The sequence below is a fragment of the Silurus meridionalis genome, chromosome 10 (assembly GCF_014805685.1).
Source record: "Silurus meridionalis isolate SWU-2019-XX chromosome 10, ASM1480568v1, whole genome shotgun sequence".
Classification (NCBI taxonomy): domain Eukaryota; kingdom Metazoa; phylum Chordata; class Actinopteri; order Siluriformes; family Siluridae; genus Silurus; species Silurus meridionalis.
The window spans coordinates 10373991-10397772 of record NC_060893.1 but is presented as its reverse complement, the minus strand read 5'-3'; the positions used below and the strand labels follow the sequence as shown (position 1 = coordinate 10397772).

Here is a 23782-nt window from a genome sequence, read left to right as displayed (position 1 = left end):
AGCATAGTGCCACCGTTTTTTCAGAAACACTGGTGTAATATGAGACTGTTTATATTTTAGGAACTCTGCAGCAGGATTCCTGTTAAAGCGTTTTAAAGGAAAGGTTTTGGCATTATGTGATACTCAGCAGAACATGTAAGCCAGATTTGATCCCCATCTGCTAAAATTTAAATCAATACTGTGCCCTTACTTTATCCCAGTTGTATTTTATAAAGTCCAAGGTTCTTTTACTTAAAATTCCACTTTGGCTTGCTTGAGGATTAGTTTGGACTATAGATCTTTTTGACATATTGTATATTAAGGCTTAAGTTTGAAGTTTGACTTGTTTAAGCTTTGGACATTTTTTGTGTTCATTATTACATTGTGCTTGTAGGATTGCATATGTTGAGTTCACATTTTATGTATTCTCTTATACTATAAGAGCAAAATGGTGCACTTACTCCCTTCTCAATGATTAGCCATAGTCTTATGGAAATTACTTTACGCCCCCTGGGTCCTGGAATTCCACAGCAATAGCTAAGGATAACAAGTCCTTGTCGATTAGACATTTAGGCAAGTGCAGGAAATGTCTGTTACATTCCAAGGTGAACGTTGAAACGATTTTAGTCTTAGTGTAATTACCTGCCCAGGAGAAATGCTAATGCCACACATATAAATGTGTGCTAGTGATTGGTATGATTTGTGTGTCCGGTAGTAACTGGACTGTTCTGATTAGGAAACTTAAAATTGGTTTATTGGCTGATTGATGAACCTTATTTATGCTGTATAAGAATGACAGTGCAGGCAGACAATGGCGGAGAGATGGCTGTGGACATTAGTGCCATGGAGAGGAGGCTGGAACCTGCGCTCCAAAGCGCCTGGACAAGGTAGTCCTGCATGGTTTTGTGGGAGAGGAGAGTGGTAAAGAGAATTATGTGTACTGAGAAGACACATTGCTTATTTCTTTTTTTGTCAGGATTCTATAATTTAAAAATACTATACTTTGGTACTGCTTATAGGCATGCAAGCCCTTAGGACTGGAAGAAATCTGGCGGGTAAAAAAAATGGATGTTGGTTGTGTAGCATACAGGATTCCTGTAGTAATTTTTTATATAATCACTGCAAAGGAATTGGACCAAGTATTTTAATTTTTTTGGACATATCAGAGAGAATATATCTTGTATAACCCCTAACCATAAAATGTTACAGGTCTAGGTCAAAGGTCACGGTGTAAGGTCAAAGGTCACAGGGGAGGGGGCAATAAAAATGTATTGCTCGTTAATCATTGACAGGTGTAGAGCACCTGTCAATGAGTTTAGTTTGTTGTAACTTAATGTTGGTAGGTGTAAGACAAAAGGGAGTTTATAGCTGTATGTGAAAATTTATCTTTTAAGTGTTGATGCTCTATTAGTGTGTTAGGGCCGGAATCCAACCCGGGTTGTTAAGAAAAAGATTTAAACACACAGACACACAGACACACAGATACACACTTATAGACACACAATCACACACACACACATACATTTATACACAAACACACACAACCTATTTACCCTTTATATATACGGAGGGGCAAATATGGTGCCCAAATACGGTGCAGTCATCTTGTCCCCTTCAGCAAAAAAGCACCCCAAAGCATGATGTTTCCATCCCCGTGCATCACGGTTGGGATGGTGTTCTTGGGATTGTACTCATCCTAATTCTTCCTCCAAAAACTACAAGTGGAGTTTATACCAAAAAGTTCTATTTTGGTCTCATCTGACCACATGACCTTTTCCCATGCCTCCTCTAGATCATCCAGATGGTCTTTGGCAAACTTCAGATGGGCCTAGACATGTGCTGGCTTGACCTTGCGCGGGCTGCAGGATTTTAATCCATGATGGTGTAGTGTGTTACAGAGTTTGTAGCGCTCTATGTAGATGGTACTCAATATCCTGCAAAACTGTTTCAACCCGTTTTCCTGATCCGGCAACGTGGCCCACAAGTTCCATTCTTTAATTTAGGCATCAGGAAAACAACTCAAGGATCAGGCATTGGCAATCAATAGAGATTCGCATTCAATATGAATCCTGATGACGATTGCGGGCAGCATTTATCATTAATAAAAGATTAAAAGCACTTTTGTACGTCGCTCTGGATAAGGGCGTCTGCTAAATGCCGCAAATGTAAATGTAAATGTAATAAAGTCTGGGAATATGAAGATTCTGGCAGGTCGTTTCGAGAATGGTGAATCTAATAGTGTCTGTCACTTTCGACTGTATTTTAGACATAAACAATCGAAGAACTGTGGTAATAGATTACCAGTAAAGTATGGATAGCGGAGAATGAACAGATGTTATGAGATGTCTTGAAATAGAAACAATATTCCTGCTTTGTTCATTGTGAATATGCATCTGAGACACATGCGAGAACTGGCTAGCTTTATGTCTTATCGATAAAACATCCGGAGAGTTGGAAACCCACCAGATTATGAACACTTCCCTGATTCCAATTATTAAAAAAAAAAAGAATTGTTCTGAAATAAAATAGAACACTGTACAAGTTCAAAATTTAACTTCAGCTTGTTGCGGACAACAATGTGTATTTTTTCTGTGTCACAGGGATAAAGGTTATTTAATCACAGTATGTCTGAGTATAGCAATGATTTATATAGAAACGATAGTGTCTTTTGTGTAGAAAAAAAATTCCCTAGCGTAAATAAAAAAAAGCGATTTACTTTTGCTGTATACAATGCGTATCAATTGTAGCAAAACATTTGACAGACCATCAAATTTATGGTTATGGGTTATGCCGGATATATTCTCCCTTATCTCCGTTGTAATCACCTGAAAACTATAGGTTAAATGACAGCTGGAAGAAATGCAAAATGTATTTCTATATATTGTATTTTCTGGTTTTTTTGAAAATACTAATCTAATTATGTGCTGGAATTTTTTTCAATAATTTTCTTGGTTTAGAGGAGGAACGCCGTGTAAGAGCCAATGACCGGGACTACAATGAGAAGTTCAATTACGCTGTAAGTTATTTTCCATCTGATAGTTAAGATCGGTCAAAGTATGGTTTGTGAAAGCTTTAACAATGTTCTGGCAAATATTATACTGTATGATTGTATAAATGCTATAGAAGGAATCGGTAAGGTGAAAGTGAGTACAACCTGTGATGCAATTTACATTAAAGGATCAGTGATAAATCTAGAAACCTGTTAAAGTTATTATGCCTCCAGAATGAAGGGAATTGTCTACAGATAATACAGTATTGGAAAACTACTGAATAAGCTATAACAATTAGTTACAGCAGTTATTAGGAAGTGTTTAAAAAGAAACCAAGAGGAACTGTTCCCATTGCTTGTGTGTGCATTCAGGATTCCTAAATATCACAAAAAAACTAAAACAAAAAGAAAACAAACAGAAGCTTGGTTTTATGCTTATCTTTAGAAATTCTCACGTCATGTGCCAGACTATGTAATGAACAAGACCTAAGTTTGCTAGAAAAGAAAGCCTGATTAGCTGGACTAATTGGAAGGATATGGTTTGCACTGATAAAATTAAAATAAAAAAGAAAGTTGTCTAGATCAGATGGTCTCCAACATGGTTTGAGTGGCCTGGGCCAAAACCATCAATGTACAGTCCAAAACATCACTCCAAAACATTAGGGACGAAATGTTTGATTATTGGTCTGCACGAGTTCAGAAGGCATAGAAAAACTGACCTAGCAGAAATTAATGCTCAAATGTTCCAACATGAAAATCCTAAACACAATGCAAAATCAAACAAGGTTTAAAAAAAACAAAAAACAAAACTGAATCATCTTGAACACCTGGGAGAAAGAAGTAGAGTGTAATTTCTACAGCAAAGAATGACAGGATATCCTTTACAAATTTGTGCTAAAGGGATATTCTGTATACTAACGAATCTTAAAGGTGGACAAAACATTCCTATTTGACGTATGCCGGGGCCCACACTGGTTGTTGGCTTTCTCTCACTCCGAGGCTGGTGGCCAGGGAACTGTCTGGCCTGAGCTGACCGGTCGCAGGTGGCGGACGCGGTGTCGGCTGCATCACTCCTTCTTGACCTGGTCTCGCTTCCTCAGCTGGAAAGTCTCCCTGGCGTCATACCTCTCTTCCAGCACGGGGTTTCGGCACCACTGTAACAAACTCACTGGTACCACACTGGAAGAAAGAGAGACCGGCATAGGTTTCTCTTTAGTGCCCAACCGAGTTTCCGAGCTGGTCTTTCTCCGGCACCCAATCGTGCTTACTGCACGTTTGGCAACACTTCCGCTCGTCCCTCTGCTTGGTGACTCTCTCTCTCCGAGGCTGCTGTCTCGCTCCTCATTATTTGCGTCATCGGACTGAAGAAAGCGCACTGATTAGTCTCAGCAGCTGCAGGTGTTTCTTACCGCTCATTCCGTCCGGCTACACCTCCCGCTGGATCACTGCTGGCACACTATTGTACTTGTTCCAATTTCTTTTCCTGTTTGGACAATGTTACTAGTATAAAAAAACATTTGAAATGTTTGTCACCTGAAATAATTTGTTATTCTAAATTTTAAGGATGAACAGATTTCACTTTGTTCACTTTGGTTGTACTCATATATGACAATAAATCATGTCAACAGCGATCAACAGTGTTTATACACCGTTCTGACATTTTGTTATTTTCCAGGACAATCACATCAAGACAGCAAAGTATACCTTCTACACCTTTCTACCTATTAACTTGTTTGAGCAGTTTCAGCGGTTTGCCAATGCATACTTCCTAGTTCTGCTTATTCTGCAGGTATATGTTTGTTCTTAAACCAACTTTGTAATGAAAACAGTGATTTTTAACCTGGTCCTGAGAGACACTGTTTAATCTGTTTTTAAATTGTATTTGTTTAATTAGATAAATTGCTGTGCTCTTTCTGAGCTAATGTTTCTTTCTGATCCTTTGTTAATTAGCTAATCCCAGAGATCTCCTCTCTGTCCTGGTTCACCACTATTGTGCCTTTGGTATTGGTACTGACAATCACCGCTGTAAAAGATGCTACTGATGACTATGTAAGTATCTGTTCTACATGCAGACATGCTGAGTTTTGTCATTTTGTTTCTTTCATTAATTGCTTATATGCGCACATATTGGTGTTTATATGTGCACACTTATTATAAAAAGCTGTTGGACAGCGTTATGCTTATTGGATTAAATTAGAATTCCGTTTCACATCATTTCGCAGCATTTTCACACAGCAGGTAGATTGTTGCCTCACAGCTACAGGGTCCTTCCTTCAGTTTTGAGTACGGCTTAATCTCTGTTTTAAACACGCATGTTCACTATGTTTCTTTACGGGTTTCCTTTCAATTTGGTTGATTTGCTTCAAAGTGTTTGCACAACTGTATGAGTGCACATTGGCTTACCATTTAAGATGAATTTCAGTCTCATGCTAGGAGTTCCTGGGAGAGGTTCCAGAGGCACCACTGATGGTTACTGAAGATAAATTAACATTAGTCATAATTCAACATATGATGAACTACAGTGCTTTTCACAGCATACCAAAATATTCTATTATTGCAGATAAAAAAAATACATTCTTATCCAATTTTTCTCTAAAACATTTTGTAGTACACTTTTATTGCACTTCCAGTATACGTATGTGCCTTTAAGGTCTTTCTAAGCTGTAGTGCATTTTTATTAGAAGCCGTTTATCATTTTAGTTACTCTCCCTTATCTGCCCTGAGTTATTTAGTAGTAATTTCTGCCTGCTGTTTTCCAGTTCCGCCATAAAAGTGATCAACAAGTCAACACACGCCAGTCTCAGGTACTCATCAAGGGAATGTAAGTCATCTTTTATTGATGCTCTTCATAACGAATAATAAACACAAAAGTGTCATGACCCTTAGGGGGAACTCCCCAGAGGAAATGTGTTATGTTTTGTTTTTTATTCCGCAGGCTTCAAAATGAAAAATGGATGAATGTTAGAGTTGGAGACATTATAAAACTTGAAAACAACCAGTTTGTTGCTGTAAGTGTCTGTCTTTCAGAAATCTGCAATAAAAAAAGAAAAAAGAAAGGTCAATGCACTTTTCATTATGTTATATCGCACTTATGTCACATATAAATGGAATCAACACCCCCTTAGGTATTACTATGAGCATTGCAAATGGGCCACTAACGTGTCTCTTATGCACTTACTTGATGATTGTCAGTGGCAGTGCCATTGTGGAAGCCTTTCTAAAGTGCTTCATTGATTTACCCGTTCTACTCTCTGTCTTTTTTGTGGAATTAATCAATAGGCTGATCTGCTTCTGCTCTCCAGCAGTGAGCCCTATGGGCTGTGTTATATTGAGACAGCAGAGTTAGATGGGTAAGTGTATGCTAGCAAATCACAGTAATCATTAATGAAGGATTTAGAGTCTAATGTCTTTCAGCTTCTGTTTTATAGTTATTATACTCCCATCATCTGTGTAAAAAGGCTTCTCTATGGATTTTGGTTCTAACAGAGAGACGAACCTGAAGGTACGCCAAGCTCTGACTGTAACTTCAGACCTCGGAGCGGATGTTGCCAAGCTTGCAGAGTTCGATGGTATTTTAGAACATGAGTAGTGCATCTTTACAGATGTACTTTCAAGCTGAGCTCGCACAAATCAGCTATTCACTTTCTTCCATTGATTAGATTTAGTCTCTGCCTATCACTGGCTACTGTATGCTTCATCTACTGTGAGGGCTTAGATTAGACTTCTAGATTTAACTGTAAAGTGCAGTGAATTACTGAAACCTGGCTTGGATAAACATCGTGTATGTTTTTATATATGTCATGTGTTTGAATACTAGCAAACATACTGTGTATTGTTTTTATGTATCTGACAGGTCACTGATTAAACATTGTGTATTGTTTTTTATCAGGAGAAGTTATATGTGAACCCCCTAATAATAAACTGGATAGATTCACTGGGACACTGTACTGGAAAGACAATAAGTATCCACTGGACAATGAGAAAATGTTGCTGAGAGGGTGCATGGTCAGGAACACAGAGTGGTGCTTTGGGCTGGTCATCTTTGCTGGTAATTTCCTTTTTGTGATCATTAAAGTACTTTTAAATGGCTTTATATCTACTCTCCGATGCAACCACACTGTATTTGGTGCTTTGGATTTATTTATTAATTTTTAATGAGTCATTAAAAATGGTGGTGTGTGCCTAAAATGGAGCAACCCTGCTCCTTTTTAATTCTTTATTGTTATTCGTAATGCACAATTGTTTTAATCACAAGGGCTCCAGACTAAGCTGATGCAGAACTGTGGGAGGACAAAATTCAAAAGAACCAGCATTGACAAGCTGATGAACACTTTAGTGCTGTGGGTGAGTACTTTACATGCTTTTGTCTGAGTTTATGTCGCATCTAAAATACTCCTAGTGCTAGACATGCGTTCATTTAATGTCTTTTTGTGCAAGCTGAAAGATTGCAACAGATTCCTTAAAAGAAACAATAAACATTGCCATAAAGCCATTGCTCCTTCAAATGCAGGCTACAAGTGTAAGAGTGTTTTTTGCCTTTAATTAAAGGAAAGGTTGATATGGCTTCTTTGCTTTATAGATCTTTGGATTCCTTATCTGCATGGGGATCATTCTGGCTATCGGGAACACCATCTGGGAAGAAAAAGTTGGAAAAAACTTCTTTGCATATCTGCTTTGGGATGAGCTTCTAAGCAGTTCTGTCTTATCCGGATTCCTCACTTTCTGGTCTTACATTATCATTCTCAATACTGTTGTTCCCATCTCGCTTTATGTTAGGTAAGTTGCAGGGAGGCAGTGGTGTTTCAGGGATTAAGGGCTCTGGGCTAGTGATGCGAAGGTTGTTTATTCAAATACTGGCATTGCACTTCAGGGCCTTAACCCTCATCTGTTCAGCTCAATAAACTGCTTTGGATGAAAGCATCTGCCAAAATGTACATACTTAGAGTAAAGTGGCTTTGTTGTGTTTTGGAGCAACAGTTTTCACCTCTGGGATGCAGACATCATGTAGTCTATAAGGGGTACAGCATCCTCGCAAATTCAAACAATTAAAGAATCAAACAATGTTATCCCATGCAGCAAGGCAAGATGTGTATAAATTTTCAGTGTTTTAAATGTCCAGCCCAAAAAAAGCCTCAGATATTTTATCCAGTTTGTTTCGGGCTAATTTATATTCTTTTTCAAACTTCATTCAGTATTAGCAGATCTGTAAATGTTGGTCAAGCATCAACTCTCTCAATCACTGTGTCCTAAAGATTAATCAGCAACTCCTCCATAATACCTCTACTTCATTAAGCACTTTGATTACTGTTTATTTACATCTATACCTAATTTTCTGCGTATGCACAAAATCATTGAGAGATGACAGGTGCCATTTGCCAACAAAGGATAACATGCTAACACAGAAAGTCCTCTGGGATGAACTTAACCACTTAGCATATCCCACTAGTCACTTACATGTATAATAACTTATACACATATAATAACTTAAATAATCATAATCAAAAAAGCATGCAACAAATACACTCACCAATTTTCAAGGAACAGCTGTTTACATTTAATTATCCAAATATTCAATCATGTGGCAGCAGTGAAATGTATTAAATCATATGAACAGACAATGGAGAGCTTTAGTTAATGTTCACATCAAGTACCAGCATAGAAAATGTGCTTTCAGTTACTTTGAATATGGCATGGTCGTTCATAATAAATAGGCTGTTTGAGTATTTAGGAAATTGCTGATATCCTGGGAATTTTAATGCGCATTCGTCTATAGAGTTTATACAGAATGGATTTATAACCACCACCAACAAATATACAGCAAAGTAAGAAAAAGAGTATTGTTAGGAAAAAAAATATGAGCGGTCAGAGGAGAATAACCAGACTATTTTGAGCTGACAAGAAGGTTACAATAATCGAAATAATCACTCTTTACCAGTGTGCTGAATAAAAACTATTTTCAGGAGGCACTGCTTATAGATCCTAGAAATGGATGGGATACAACAGCAGAAGACTACAGGTTCCAGTTCTTTCAGCTAAGAACAGAAATCTGAGGCTACATGAGCACCTGCTCACCAGAACTGACAATATTTCAGATTTCCTTCTATCCAGTTTTGCTCATGTATAATTATCTGCATGATTTATTGTTACTGACATGATCTGATGATTGGATAACTGCATAAATAAGCACATAATTAAAACAAATCCTGTTAAAGTGTCCAGTGAGTTTAAATGCACCGTTTTAATTGAAACTGAGAACTATGACTCTCTGCAGTGTTGAGGTACTGCGCCTGGGCCATAGTTACTTCATAAACTGGGACCGCAAGATGTACTACAGGACATCTCCAGCTGAGGCGAGAACCACCACCCTGAACGAGGAGCTGGGCCAAGTGGAGTTTATCTTTTCAGATAAAACTGGAACCCTAACTCAGAACATTATGGTCTTCAATAAATGCTCCATCAATGGCAGGACATATGGTGAGTGTATGCATTCAGATTTCGTATTCCACTTTCACACAAGTAAATTTACCTTTTTTATTTAAACAGTCATGCATTACTGTATTTATTTATCCATGTGTAGGAAATGTATACGATGAGTTTGGACACAAAGTGGACATCACGGAGGTACATTTGACAATGTAAAACAATTTGCGATCAAAATATATGACAGTTTAGGGCAGTAAAGCTCTGGAGTGACATTGAATCAGCCTGCATTGTTACTCACTGTTTTTAGAAAACACCATGTGTGGATTTCTCTTTCAACCCTTTAATGGACAAGAAGTTTCGTTTCTATGACAGCAGCCTGGTAGAGGCTATTAAACTGGAGGATCCGCTGGTGCAGGAGTTTTTCAGGTTGCTTGCTCTGTGCCATACAGTCATGCCTGAAGAGCGGAGCGAAGGTAAAATCATGCTCAACAAAGATTTGTTTCTGTTACTATTTGTTAGTATGCATGTTCTTGTAGTTTATATAATAAAACTTGGTGAAAGAGAGCCTTGCAGTAGAGACCAGGACGGATTTTTTAGTCCCGCTCTTGCAAAAAATATGTAATTTTCTCTCGCCCACAAAAGCCCACAGGTAAAACGTAGAAGTAGTATTATTTTCAGTGCAACTGCTTCTTCCCACTACTCTGCCTTTTTTTTTTTTTTTGGTTCCCTTTCGTTTTATTTCAGTTTGACTTTTAGTGTAAATGATGAACATGGACATGAACAAATTTTCAGAACTTTTCAGAACATATAACAACAACTAAAATGATATTAAAAAAAAACAGGCCACTGTTTTGTTGTGTCGTATATTTCTTTCTTTAATAACGAAGTAATATCTATAGCACTCAGCGATTCACATCTGCCTTGTGCTTCAGACATTCAGACAGGATAAATGGGGAGGAATGCATTAGGAAGGGCATCCAGTGTAAAACATGTGCCAATTTAAATATACCGATCACGAACCAGAATTTCATACAGGATCGGTCAAGGCTCGGTTTACCAATGACCAGGTATTGTGCTATTGTGGTATTACCGGTGGAAATTGGGCTACTGTTGGAAGATGTCTACGGAGACAGCAGGGGAAGGAGAAGTGAAGGAAAGAGTGGAGGTTAGGGTTGGCACTTCAAATGTCGGTACTGTGACTGGTAAAGGGAGAGCGGTAGCTGATATGATGAGGAGCAGTGAAAGGTAGATATGTTGTGTGTTTAGGAGACCAAGTGGAAAGGGAGTAAGGCCAAGAAAATTGGAGGTTGATTTATCCTGATGGAAAGAGAAATGGTGTAGGGGTGATACTGGAGGAAGAGTACAGTAAGAGTGTAGTGGAGATGAAGAGAGATTCTGCTAGGTTTCTATAGGATAATGGAAAGAGTGATGATAAATGTCATCAGTGGCTATGCTCCACAAATGGGTTGTGAGATGGAGGAGAAGGAAAAATTCTGACGAATAAATGTGGAGGAAGGTGCACACAGGTGGACTATGTTCTATGCAGCAAATGCAACCTGAAAGAGATTGGAGACTGTAAGGTGTTGGCAGGGCACAATGTAGCTATACAGAATCGGATGGTGATCTGTAGGATGGCTTTGGAGGTAAAGAATGAGGAGGAAAGTGAAGACTGAAAAAAAAGAATAAGATGGTGGAAACTGAAGTAGGAAGACTGTAGTGTAAGGTTCAGGGAAGAGGTCCAATGGGGCACGGTGGTGGTAGAATGAGGAAGTGCAGGAAAGCATAAGGAGAAAGAGGTTGGCAAAACAGAATTGGGATCGAAAGAAAGATGAGAAAAGTAGGCAGGAGCACAAGGAGATGCGGCAGCAGGTGAAGAGGGATGTGGCGAAAGCTAAGGAAGAGACATATGAGAAGCTGTATGAGAAGTTGGACACTAAGGAAGGAGAAAGGGATTTGTACTGACTGGCCAGGCAGAGGGACTGAGCTGGGAATGATGTGTTGCAAGTTAGAGCAATAAAGGTGCAGATGAAAATTTGTTGACTGGTGAGGAGAGTGTTAAGAAGATGGAGGGAGTATTTTAAGCAGCTGTTGAACGAGGAAAATGAGAGAGAGAGAAGGTTGGATAGTGTGGAGCAAGTGAAGCAGAAAGTGGATAGAATTAGTAAGGAGGAAGTGAGAGCAGCTATTAAGAGGATGAAAAGTGGAAAGTCGGTTGGACCAGATGCCATACCAATAATAGCACTGGGATGTTTAGGAGAGATGAAGATGAAAAGAGGGGAGTTTTTAACAAGATCGTTTAACAAGATTTTGGAAGGTGAGAGGATGCCTGAGGAATGGAGAAGGTGCTGGTACTGATTTTTAAGAATAAACGTGATGAGCAGACCTGCAGTAACTACAGGGGGAAAAAGTTGATCAGTCACACCATGAAGTTATGGGAAAGAGTAGTGAAAGTCAGGCTAAGGGAAAAGGTGACCATTTGTGAGCAACAGTATGGTTTCATACCAAGGAAGAGCACCACAGACGCATTATTTGCTTTGAGAATGTTGATGGAGAAGTATAGAGAATGTCAGAAGCAGTTGCATTGTGTGTCTGTGGATTTAGAGAAATCGTATGACAGGGTGGAGAGAGGAGTTGTGGTATTGTATGAGGAAGTCAGGTGTCGCAGACAAGTATGTGAGGGTGGTGGACATGTATGAGGACAGTGTGACAGCAATAAAGTGTGCAGTAGGAACGACAGACTGGTTCAATGTGGAGGTTGGATTGCAGCAAGGATCAGCTCTAAACCCTTTCCTGTTTGCAGTGTTGATGGGCAGGTTAACGGACGAGGTTAGACAGGAGTCTCCATGGACTGTGTTGTTTGCAGATGATATTGTGGTTTGTGGCAAGAGTAGGGAGCAGGTTGAAAAGAGGTGGAGAGCAGCCTGGAGAGGTGGCAGTACGCGCTGGAGAGAAGGGGAATGAAAGTCAGTAGGAGTAAGACAGAGTACACGTGTGTGAATTAGAGGGAGTGCAGTGGAGTGGTGCGGTTGCGGAGAGAAGAGGTGGATAAGGTGGAGGAGTTCAGGTACCTGGGGTCAAAAGTGCAAAGTAATGGAGAGTGTGTTAGAAAAGTGAAGAAAAGAGTGCAGGCAGGGTGGAGTGGGTGGAGAAGAGTGGCAGAAGTGATTTGCGATAGAAGGGTATCTAAAAGAGTGAAAGGGAAAGTTTATGATTGTGGTGAGACCTGCGATGTTGTATGGTTTAGAGACAGTGGCATTGAGTAAAAGACAGGAGGTGGAGCTGGAGGTGGCTCAAGATGTTGAGATTTTTATTAGGAGTGACGAGGATGGATAGAATTAGAAATAAGTTTATTAGCGGGACAGCACATGTAGGACATTATGGGTACAAAGTGAGAAAGGCCCGATTGAGATGGTTTTCACATGTGCAGAGGAGGGACATGGGTTATATCCGTAGGAGAATGCTGAATATGGAGCTGCAAGGAAGGAGGAGAATAGGAAGGCCAACGAGGAGGTTTATGGATATAGTGAGGGAAGACATGCAGGTAGTTGGTTTGAAAGAGGCAGATGTAGAGTACAGGGGGGTATAGAGATGGATGATTCGCTGGGGCAACCCCTCATGGGAAAAGTCGAAAGAAGAAGAAGCTCTAGTAGTCTACCGCGCATGAGCCAGTCGAGAGTTCACTTCCGACCTTGTGCCTGTAAATAATTGTATTTTATTTTACTTGCCATTGTTGCTTTTGTGCAGTAGATACATAACAGTTTATCTGTTTTATTGTTAGTTATTTATTATTAATTATTATTTTTTTATATATATTTAAAGACCAGAGTTGCTCAAATTATTTTATTCTCCCGAAACCCACACACACAAGTATTTTCCCGCCGCACATGCATTCACCCATCAAAGTGCTGGTCTCTACCTTGCAGTTCTTCAGCTATTTATTGAGACTCTTGCTTCAATTAAACCTTTTGTACCTCTTTGTTTATTAGGGGAGCTGGTGTATCAGGCTCAATCACCAGATGAAGGAGCCTTGGTTACTGCAGCTCGCAATTTTGGCTTTGTATTTCGAGCCAGAACACCAGAGACCATTACCCTGTATGAGATGGGCCAACCTGCCACCTACCAGCTTCTTGCTATACTCGATTTCAACAATGTCCGGAAGAGAATGAGTGTTATTGGTGAGCCTTGTTTCATTTCAATTTTTCATTTCAACTTTTGTATTAATTGCTGGACTACTGCTGACTAACTAAATCACATTGTCGAAATGCATGTGTGGAAGTCACTCCCGACAGCATTTACATCAAAATCAAGGAAACACTATTTACCAGTTAGACACATTTTTTCTTACTATAAGGAGATTAGGATACAAATAAGGCTTAGGCAAATAAGGCTCAGCTGTGACGCATCAGCCTTCTGACTCAAATGTTTGCCGAATACTGGCATTATTTGGGGCAGCATGTTGGCACACAACATATCATTGCTGCCTAACAGTTTTTCAGAGTTTTGCATGCTTTCTTCATTATCTTTTTTTCCCTCTGTGTTCTCCCATGTCCTAAATGCCTGCTTGTAGTGCATAGTATGTAAATGGTATATGACCCACCCCAGCGCTGATCTGAATAAAACTGTTACTGAAGATGATAACTTAGTTTAAATGTTCAGTATGTTATTTTCAGATTTTAAAATGAGAGCTCTTTCATTTGGGTTTTATTTGTGAATGAGAAAAGTTAACCTGAAATACACAGAAATGTAAGAGAATGCTATAAATGTAATGATGTAATGTAATTATGTTTTACTCAATAACTGTAAGGAATCATACCCAACAAATTACATTTGATAAAGTATCAGCTATCTGGGTCAACCAGCAATTTTTAAATCATTGTATAAGAATATATGATGTCTTACTTTGTCTGTGATCCAACAAAAATGTTTGTCTAAACGTATATATTATTTATATATTAAGCTTGACATATTTTTTGTTACTTCATGGGTTGTTACTTTGTAGTATTAGATGTGACAGTGTGTACACAATATAATGGTCAGTCCTTTCTTTAATACAGTGAGAAATCCAAAGGGGCAACTGAAGCTTTACTCTAAAGGAGCTGACACAATAATATTTGACAGGCTAGACCCAACCAATGAGGACCTTATGTACACTACCTCAGATCAACTTAATGTGAGTTCATTCCAATTAATTTTTTTTACTTTACCTTCTGAACACTATCCATCTAAACCTTATATGATATTCACATAACCACATATTCACATATTTTCACATATTTTATATTTCATATCAGTACCTAACCACAAAGTCTCACAGGTTTCTTAAAACTGATTAGGATAAAAAAAAAATAAAAAAAATCAGACTTGCTTTAAAACTGTGGTATGTTTTAACACAGACTCTCACACACTGTATTTCATTCTGTGGTTTCTCAAAGAGAAATTAGTCTCCATTTGCTTCCATGTGGAATCTATATTTAATGAGCCACAAGCAGAAAATGAATGACAATTATGCTCCAGAAAATGAAATTTACAGATGTTGTACGTTGAGTTATTCCATGACACTTACTATGGTAAAACCATCTTAAATTAATCTAAATATTTTGGATCAAATATAAATTTTTTGTTTGATTGTTAAATTTCTGTCATTATACTAAAGTGATATGGCCCCATAAATTTGTCTTTGATGAAGGAGTTTGCTGGGGAGGGTTTGAGGACGTTAGCTTTGGCCTGTAAAGATTTGGATGAGGACATGTTTGATGAGTGGATGAAGAAGCTCCTGTTTGCCAGCACAGCATTGGAGAACAGAGAAGAAAGGGTTGGGGATCTTTACGAGGAGATTGAACAGGGTTTAACGGTAAGAGCTGTGTGATTCTGTCTATGTGATACATATTTCTGATGCAGCTCAATATACTTATATACTTACAGTATAAGTATAAAGACTGATGACAAACTTACTTGAATAAGTTAATATGGATAATAATGGAGCTGCTTGTACAGTTCCCCAATGCACCTTTACAATGATTCTAAACATCAATGGAGTTTCACTAGAGGGATTACCATCATTCCTTCTAAGTATATTGTCTCAAATGGTGTTTAGATGATGGTGATTGATAGCACTGTCTTGGTTTGAGATCTGTTGAATGCGAAGGTTACGGCATATGATTTACATCATGCTTATACTCATAACACAATGAGTCATTCTAGAAGAGACCATTCCCATTGGCATAGAACTGTTTCTTTGGAAAAAATACAAAGAAAACTTTGCATTGATTTGCAGTATTGCTTTGACACCAGTCTAAAGGGACAAGTGGATTCACTATATATTTCAGAAAAATAGCAGGGCAATATTATAACAAGGCTAATTTATTTTTCCATAATTTGTTATCTATCCTCATATGCATAAAATGAAAATCTGTCTTATGCTGTGTCTTTTCTTTTCCATAAGCTTCTTGGAGCTACAGCCATAGAAGACAAATTGCAGGAAGGAGTGCCAGAAACTATTAGCTGTTTGACCCTGGCCAATATTAAGATCTGGGTTCTCACTGGGGACAAACTGGGTGAGCAGCATCAATGGATAAATTGTTATAGATCTTTATGCAGCAGTGTTGTGATAGTCACTGTAGCTAACTGTTTTAAGTTGTTTCTTTTGCTTTAGAGACAGCAATGAATATTGGATACTCTTGTAACATGTTGCGAGATGACATGAATGAGGTGTTTATAATCTCAGGTCACACCACGCTTGAGGTTCAGCAGGAGCTGAGGTAATTCAAGTGTAACTATTAATTAAAAAAATACATTTATGAAATTATTTCAGTTTGTTAATACTGACTCGTTTGTTTGTTTCGGGTCAGAAATGCCAAAGAAAGAATTATGGGTCCTGACAAAGAGAGGTTTGCCAGCAGCCAAGAATTAAGAAAGACTGATATGTATGCCAGTGACTCTGTGTTTGAGGAAACCATTATTGCAGAATATGCACTTATCATTAATGGACACAGCTTGGTAAGAAGACTTGTCTAATATTCTTGTCATAAAAAAGCAACATACAGTGTCTCAAAAAATTGAGAACACTCCTCATATTTCAGCAACCATTTTAGTGTATCTCCTCAAGGGACAATAGTATAGAAATGAAACTTGGATTTATTTTAGGGTAGTAAATGTCTATCATGTATAGAAGTACAGACTTACTGTCCTCTGAAAATACCTCAACATACAGATATTATTGTCAACTCGCAGCAAAAACGAGTACACCCTAAGTGATAACAGCTGTACATCGTTCACCATGCAAAGCCACATGTCCTATTCATCATGTTTATGTTTTTGTCTGCTTGACAGGACTATACAAATTTGTGTATATTTTATTAGAGCAGTTAAAATGTGGTGCTTTTGAGTACAATTCTCTCATACTGAACACCGGATGTTCAACCTGCACTTGGCAAAGATTCTCCAAGTATATGAGAATTTGAATTGTTGCTCTCCACAAAGGTGGCTTAGGCTATAAAAAGATCAGTAACATCCTGAAACTGAGTTATATTACAGTGGCCAGGGATATACAGAGGTTTTTCAAGACGGGTTTCACTCAGAACAGGCCTCACAAGGGTCCATCAAAGAAGTTAAGTTTACGTGCTGTGTGTCAGATGCAGAAGCTGGCTTCAAAAAACAGACCCATGAGTGCTGCCAGCATTGCTTTAGATGTTGTGGAAGTAGAAGGTTTGCTTATCAGTGCTTAGACCATACGCCACACACTGCAACAAGTCGGTTTGCATGGCGTCCTGGTGGGGAGCACCAAGAAAATAATTTTCAGCCTACAGTAAGGCATTGTGTTGGTAGCATTATGCTGCAATAGTGCTGCTGGACAATTAAGGCAGTGCTACATCACAATGGTGCTCATACAAAATATTGACACTTTGGACACAGTTTTGACTTGTTCACGTAGGGTGTAGTCACATTTCTTGGCAGTTATTTTGACAATAATGGCTGTATGTTGAGTTATTTTTAGAGGACAGTCAAATCTGTATTACTATACAAGCTGCACATTGACTACTCTAAAATATATCCAATTTGTAATTTTATAGTATTGTCCCTTGAGAAGATATACTGAAATGGTTGCTGAAATAATTTTTTTTACTCACTTTTGTGAGCTACTGTAATAAGAAATGACTGCATGTCTCCCCAATTTAAAAAAATAAATAAATAGGAAAGATGCTGCTTCATTCTTTGTTTTTCTATTTCTGTTGTCTCTGAGTATCTTAAATTAGCCTTCATGTAAGTATTCTGTTTAAAATCCTGTCTTCTAAATACATGTCATTTTTGTGAAGGAGAAAATCTCAGATGGTGCTCTTGATGGAATTTTGTGATGTATGCTAATCCAGTTTACATTTATGAAAGTCTGTGTTTTTCAGAACTCTAGCTAACATAAAACTTTAAAATTCAATTATGCAAAGGGTTTTCCCAGGCTGCCACACATTTGTAATTACAGACAAATAAATATATGTGAGTGAACTCCCTGAAGCAATATAATAGCCTTGTGGTTAGCTAGTCATTACAGATACCATGCTGGGCATAGTAGTGTTGAATCCCAAGTCTCACAGCAACCTGATCTGGTCTATAGGCTCATGCACTGGAAGCAGACATGGAGCGGATCCTGTTGGAAGTGGCCTGCTTATGTAAGACTGTGATCTGCTGTAGAGTAACTCCTCTGCAAAAAGCTCAGGTGGTGGAGCTGGTCAAGAGGCATAAAAGAGTGGTAACCCTGGCCATCGGTGATGGAGCCAATGATGTCAGCATGATCAAGAGTGAGACTGTGTTTTTAGTTTACTTGAATTTAAGTCACTGTATTCACATTTGCTTGACTTGTTAACATGTGGCATGATTGGTATATGGATCTGCATATCTGTAAAATTAGACTATTACAAAATTAATAGAAAGTGACTGCATAAATTCTATAATGTTTGTCTTATGGTTCAGATCATAAAACACAGATTGAATCTAAGCTCTGTATGTTTAAAGAGTATAATCAGAAGTGTCATGTTTGAAGAAGTGGTTACCTAGGTGATCTGTGGTGAAATTCTCTTCTCTGCAGCGGCCCACATTGGTGTGGGCATCAGTGGGCAGGAGGGCATGCAGGCTGTTCTGGCTTCGGACTACTCCTTCGCACAGTTTCGCTACCTGCAGCGCCTTCTGCTGGTCCATGGTCGTTGGTCCTACCACCGCATGTGCAACTTCCTCTGCTACTTCTTCTACAAAAACTTTGCTTTCACACTTGTACATTTCTGGTTCGGGTTTCTGTGTGGTTTCTCTGCACAAGTAAGTCTCTAATCTTTCCAATAAATGCTAATACAATATTAACAATACAATGCTGCATTGTCACTTCTGTGTATTTTGCACTGCTTTATTTTCTGTTTTTTGAGTATTTTGCACTGCTTATCCACTACACATTTTTACACCATCCATAACTCTTATCTCTGCACTACTGTATATTTCACCCATATTTATTCTGTATATACTGAATCATACATACATTCATACTATTACATAACTATAGCATGGCATTTGAGTATATTATCTTCTGACATGTCTATTGAGTAAAAGACAGGAGGTGGAGGTGGCAGAGTTGAAGATGTTGAGATTTTTACTGGGAGTGACGAGAATGGACAGAATTAGAAATGAGTTTATTAGAGGGACAGCACATGTAGGACGTTTTGGGACAAAGTGACAAAGGTACAATTGAGATGGTTTGGACCTGTGTAAAGGAGGGACATGGGGTATATCAGTAGGAGAATACTGAGGATGGAGCCACCAGGAAGGAGAAATAGAGTGCCTCTGAAAGATGCAGATGTAGAGGACGGTGTAGTATAGAGACTGATGATCTGCTGTTGGATATGGGAGCCAAAAGAAGAAGATCTTCTGACATGTCTATCTATGCATAATCATTGCACAGTATATTGTATATTACTAGGTATACCATATATTACCTACTGCACCTTCTCTATATTATTTACCCTCACCCCTGTATATATAAACTCATACCCTATTTATCTTACTTATACCATTTATGCACCTATGGTTAGATGCTAACTGCATTTCATTAGCGCTGTACCTTGCACAATGATAATTATGTTGAATCAAATTTCATTCAAATATATAACAAAAATATGTGCAGTATAAATGCGTATTTTGATTGTTTTATATTATAGACCGTGTATGACCAGTGGTTCATCACCCTCTTCAACATAGTCTACACATCTTTGCCTGTTCTTGCAATGGGTTTGTTTGACCAGGTCAGAAATCTATAGTCAACATATATTCCCATAGTTTCAGAATCTTTAAGTGAAGATGTTTTTTGCCCTTTGCTTTCTGACAGGATGTGAATGAGCAGTACAGTCTGCGTTACCCCAACCTGTACCAGCCTGGGCAGCTCAATCTCCTGTTTAACAAGCGGAAGTTTTTCATGTGCACCATCCAGGGCATCTATACTTCATTTGTGCTCTTCTTCATTCCCTATGGGGCTTTCCTGTGTGCTGTGCGAGATGACGGCTCTCACATATCTGATCAGCAATCTTTCGCCGTTACTATAGCAACCTCACTGGTCATCGTGGTTAGCGTCCAGGTGACAATATTTTCTGTTGCTTATATTAGATGTATTACACATACATATATGTATTTTGTAGTAGGTTTATAGTAAGTGCTACAGTGTATGACTATACTTGGATTTAAAAAAAGATGTGTTAAGCTGCATTTTCTCAATCTGTGACAAATGATGAACCAGTATTGGTAAATTTAGTGTAATTTAGTGGGTCTAGTCCAGTGGTTTTCAAACTTTTTTCCGCCATTCCACAATCTAGAGGGGGTGGATTTCCAAGCCCCAACTGTCCTCAGTCACCAAAAAAGAAAAAATTGTAATGAAATTCTTCAAGTTTATTCTCAATGTCTAATTTATTGAAATATCAAGTTCTAAATCAGTAACAATAAATAGCATCAAATTCAAAAACAGAAAATAAAAGTGTTAGGTACTCAAACTGATGTTGTTTTAATGCACTTGTATCAATGACCTAATTGTTTGTTTGTGGCTACTTTGAGTGTAGGAACTTTATTTTTAATAGAGAAAATCATAAATGAAGATGAATGAAGAAAAAATATAAATAAATACTCCCATTCATTGCGCCCCACCTGTCATGGCTTTATTCCCCACTAGAGTGGTGCGCACCACAACCACTGGTCTAGTCTAACCTAATCTAATCTCCTGATATGTAAGTCCCTGTATGCTCGTATCTCTCCCATGTAAGTCTTTAAGCTAAGTCAACCTAACATTGCAGGCAAAATATTAATTATTTATGACAACCACCAGGGATGAATTTAAACCGTCATTTACAGGGTCAGCATTATTGATATAAATCAAGATTTAGCAAGTCCACACATAACTCAAAGATTTTACATGTGTCAGAAGGTTGCTGTCAGATAGTGGCTGTGTTTTGCATTTTGTGTGCTGAGTTTGTCTCTGAGTGTAAAGTCTCGCTTTCAGATTGGTCTTGACACAAACTACTGGACTGCCGTGAACCACTTCTTCATAGGGGGTAGTCTGGCAATGTACTTTGCTATACTGTTTGCAATGAACAGTGATGGAATCTTCTGGATTTTTCCAAACCAGTTTCCATTTGTAGGTGAGTTCAACACAACAGCACTCTTACAGTATACTCTGACACTGTTACTCAGAGTAACATGGTCTGTTGTTATGTTCCATGTTTAGATTGCTAACATGCCAATTCAAGAGTGCTGGAAAGATCAGTGACATGATGTGTTTGTTTTGTTCTAGGCACTGCACCTAACTCTTTAAATCAAAAAAGTGTGTGGCTTGTCATTCTCCTTGTGACCGTGGTGTGTATAATGCCGGTTGTGGCCATACGCTTTCTCAGGACAGACCTAAATCCTACACAAACTGACAAAGCAAGTATATTACATCTAAATACCTAAGTTCCAAGTTTGGTGTTTTAGTCTGGAACATGCAAAAGTGAGTGCTGTCCTGTCCTCTCGTGTACAGGTGCGCTTGCTCCAGCAGGCCAGCAGGAGGCAGGGGCCTCAGGAGCAGAATCTGAGACGAGTGCGCAGGACCAGTTCCCGCCGCTCTGCCTACGCCTTCGCCCACCAGCAAGGATATGGAGAGCTTATTACCTCTGGCAAGAACATGAAGGTCACCACATCCTCCACTTCAGGATTCCCTGGCTCATCTCCACAGAGAATCAAAAGCAGTTCCAGTTGGGTGGACGACATGGCACAAAAGGAAACGGACATAAACCATACAGGAGCTGCTGAAGAGACTATGAATTCAGGAGCAGCTGAAGAGACTATGAATTATGGAGTTACCAGGCAGCCCCGGCATGGGAGCAAGCAAAGCCTAGAGACACTATATACAAAATAAATGACTGGCAGACAATACAAGATGCAGGGTGGGCTGAAAAATCGCAGCTCAGTGAAGGTAAGGCTCTTTAGTCACATTCAAAAGCAGGGAGAAGCACCAAGTGAACTTGTAGGTACTCTATGAAAAGGTACAGTATGACATATGGTTAGTATCTCAATTGTTCATATCATCCCAGCATGATATAAAACACAGAACACTCAAGGCATGCTCATGCACAGCCTTTCAGGAAGCAGTTCTGGGTGGTCAAACAGCAGAAGACATGCACAAGTGGTGGCTCTAAAAGAAAAGCAGCATTGCACAGGAGAGACTCCAAAGAGCAAGCATAATGAAGCACATATAAGAGTCCTTATCTTTATCAACTAATTCCCTTGTTCATGCAAATGCACTCCGTTCTCTTGCTGCACTTTCATTTAATTGATTTCATTTCCCTGACTGGCCGAGACAAGCATGCAAAGGCAGAAATGTTGTTTCAGACAGCCACCTTTTTTTTTTGAGGGAATTTCTACAAAGATCTTTCATATGCTTCCAGTGTATTGCAGAGCAAACGAGTTCATGGTGTGATTAATTTCAATGCAATTATCTGAGGTACTGGTAAACCGCAGTTCTCTCAGAAGGAACGATTTATAATTAGCTCCAACGATATCACCAACTTGGATGTATTTGTACACACAAACAGTCTCACAGTTAGGAGTGCATTTGAAAGCAATGATTTTATCTAAGACAGGGTTGAAGGTGTTTACATGTACTGATACAATAATACCTCTACTTGAATAATTGTAATGCTCATTTGCTCATTTTCAAATCATTTCCAACTTTGCTCAATGATTTTTAGTGTACATCAGATGCAGTTAAGATTTAGCAAAGGTTTTCGCTTAAAAATATGCTTAAGAGCAAATCATCGAACATTAGCAAACAGAAATAAGCCCCATGGCTTTACTGTAATATAGATTTAAAATAAACTGCACAATTTACATTTTAAATCAGAAATGAAGATTGCCTGTAAATTATTATTAGCATCGTTAGAGCACCGCATGGGCTGAAGGATCTGCTATTGGTTCTGCTATTAAGGGAACAAAAGCACAGCCCCACCACCATTTTTAAGCAACAAACCATGCTATATGGGCACGCACCATTTATTTTTTTTATTATTCCTCTGTAGCATGCATATATCACGTTGTAGTTGGCATCGGGTTTGCATGCAGTTGGCAAAATGATAAAAAGAGTAAAAGGTTATAGTATAGAGGCTACACAGCTGTGCCTTTCATCCCCCTCCACCGACAGGTAAAGCTTTTACTGTGTACAGGAACAACACTGTCTACAGAAAGGGTGACAAATTGGGCATTTGTTTCACTGTCCTTTTACAAAAGGAAATATTTGTGCCTTTTTGATTTCAGAAAAAATAGAAAGCATATTTTGTCCAGTATTTATCTCTTTGCCATCAAGGCCTTGTTTGTGTTTTGTTTTCCATGTTACAGACTCTCCAAATACCTGATGTACAAAATACTGTTTAGTTCACGTTCATGTTACAGTAAGATGTATTTTTTATTATTATATTTGAAACTATGAACACTATATTGACTTTTTATTATATTGATGTACAGTTTGCCTTGTTTCATTTAACACATGTTATGAATGTATCAAAGAATTTCCTGCTGTGAATTTTGTCAACAAATACAATGCAAATTGTTTATGGTTTTTATTTAAATGCATGGATTTTATACAATTTATTTAACTTTTTATATGATGCACATAAAATGTCCATTCTAAAAAGCTCAGTGCATCTCTGTGATCTGTGATATTACTTAGTGTTTATTAACTTCAGGGTGCGCAGGGAATGCATCAGTACACACTGCATCAGAACACAAAGTTTTGAATTCATAGGCAACGCATTAATGTTGAGAGTGATATTCTGTGAGTTAGTTGGTGTACAATAGCAACCAGCATTACTGCATAAACTATGCGGAAGCTTTACATCAGGAAAC

At 38.5% G+C, this 23782-nt stretch overlaps 1 protein-coding gene across 5 annotated transcripts in view; it reads left to right on the top strand.

The window, feature by feature from the left end:
• The window catches only part of atp8b4 (ATPase phospholipid transporting 8B4), a 26687-nt gene extending 3042 nt beyond the window's left edge, over window positions 1–23645 (top strand). For 2 of the 5 annotated variants that reach the window (XM_046859081.1, XM_046859082.1), the window contains 27 exons: window positions 771–866; window positions 2937–2995; window positions 4644–4757; window positions 4919–5017; window positions 5728–5789; window positions 5904–5976; window positions 6248–6318; window positions 6455–6537; window positions 6858–7016; window positions 7224–7312; window positions 7548–7744; window positions 9240–9442; window positions 9546–9589; window positions 9699–9864; window positions 13378–13566; window positions 14446–14561; window positions 15078–15242; window positions 15834–15945; window positions 16044–16149; window positions 16240–16387; window positions 17997–18180; window positions 18468–18691; window positions 19582–19665; window positions 19749–19994; window positions 20907–21045; window positions 21198–21328; window positions 21423–23645. In XM_046859081.1, the coding sequence (XP_046715037.1) occupies window positions 791–866; window positions 2937–2995; window positions 4644–4757; window positions 4919–5017; window positions 5728–5789; window positions 5904–5976; window positions 6248–6318; window positions 6455–6537; window positions 6858–7016; window positions 7224–7312; window positions 7548–7744; window positions 9240–9442; window positions 9546–9589; window positions 9699–9864; window positions 13378–13566; window positions 14446–14561; window positions 15078–15242; window positions 15834–15945; window positions 16044–16149; window positions 16240–16387; window positions 17997–18180; window positions 18468–18691; window positions 19582–19665; window positions 19749–19994; window positions 20907–21045; window positions 21198–21328; window positions 21423–21800 (3717 nt within the window). In that variant the 5' untranslated portion in view covers window positions 771–790 and the 3' untranslated portion in view covers window positions 21801–23645. The remainder of the gene's footprint in view (window positions 1–770; window positions 867–2936; window positions 2996–4643; window positions 4758–4918; window positions 5018–5727; window positions 5790–5903; window positions 5977–6247; window positions 6319–6454; window positions 6538–6857; window positions 7017–7223; window positions 7313–7547; window positions 7745–9239; window positions 9443–9545; window positions 9590–9698; window positions 9865–13377; window positions 13567–14445; window positions 14562–15077; window positions 15243–15833; window positions 15946–16043; window positions 16150–16239; window positions 16388–17996; window positions 18181–18467; window positions 18692–19581; window positions 19666–19748; window positions 19995–20906; window positions 21046–21197; window positions 21329–21422) is intronic. The other 3 variants (XM_046859083.1, XM_046859085.1, XM_046859084.1) reach the window with 3 other exon arrangements.
• Window positions 23646–23782: the final 137 nt, after the last annotated feature.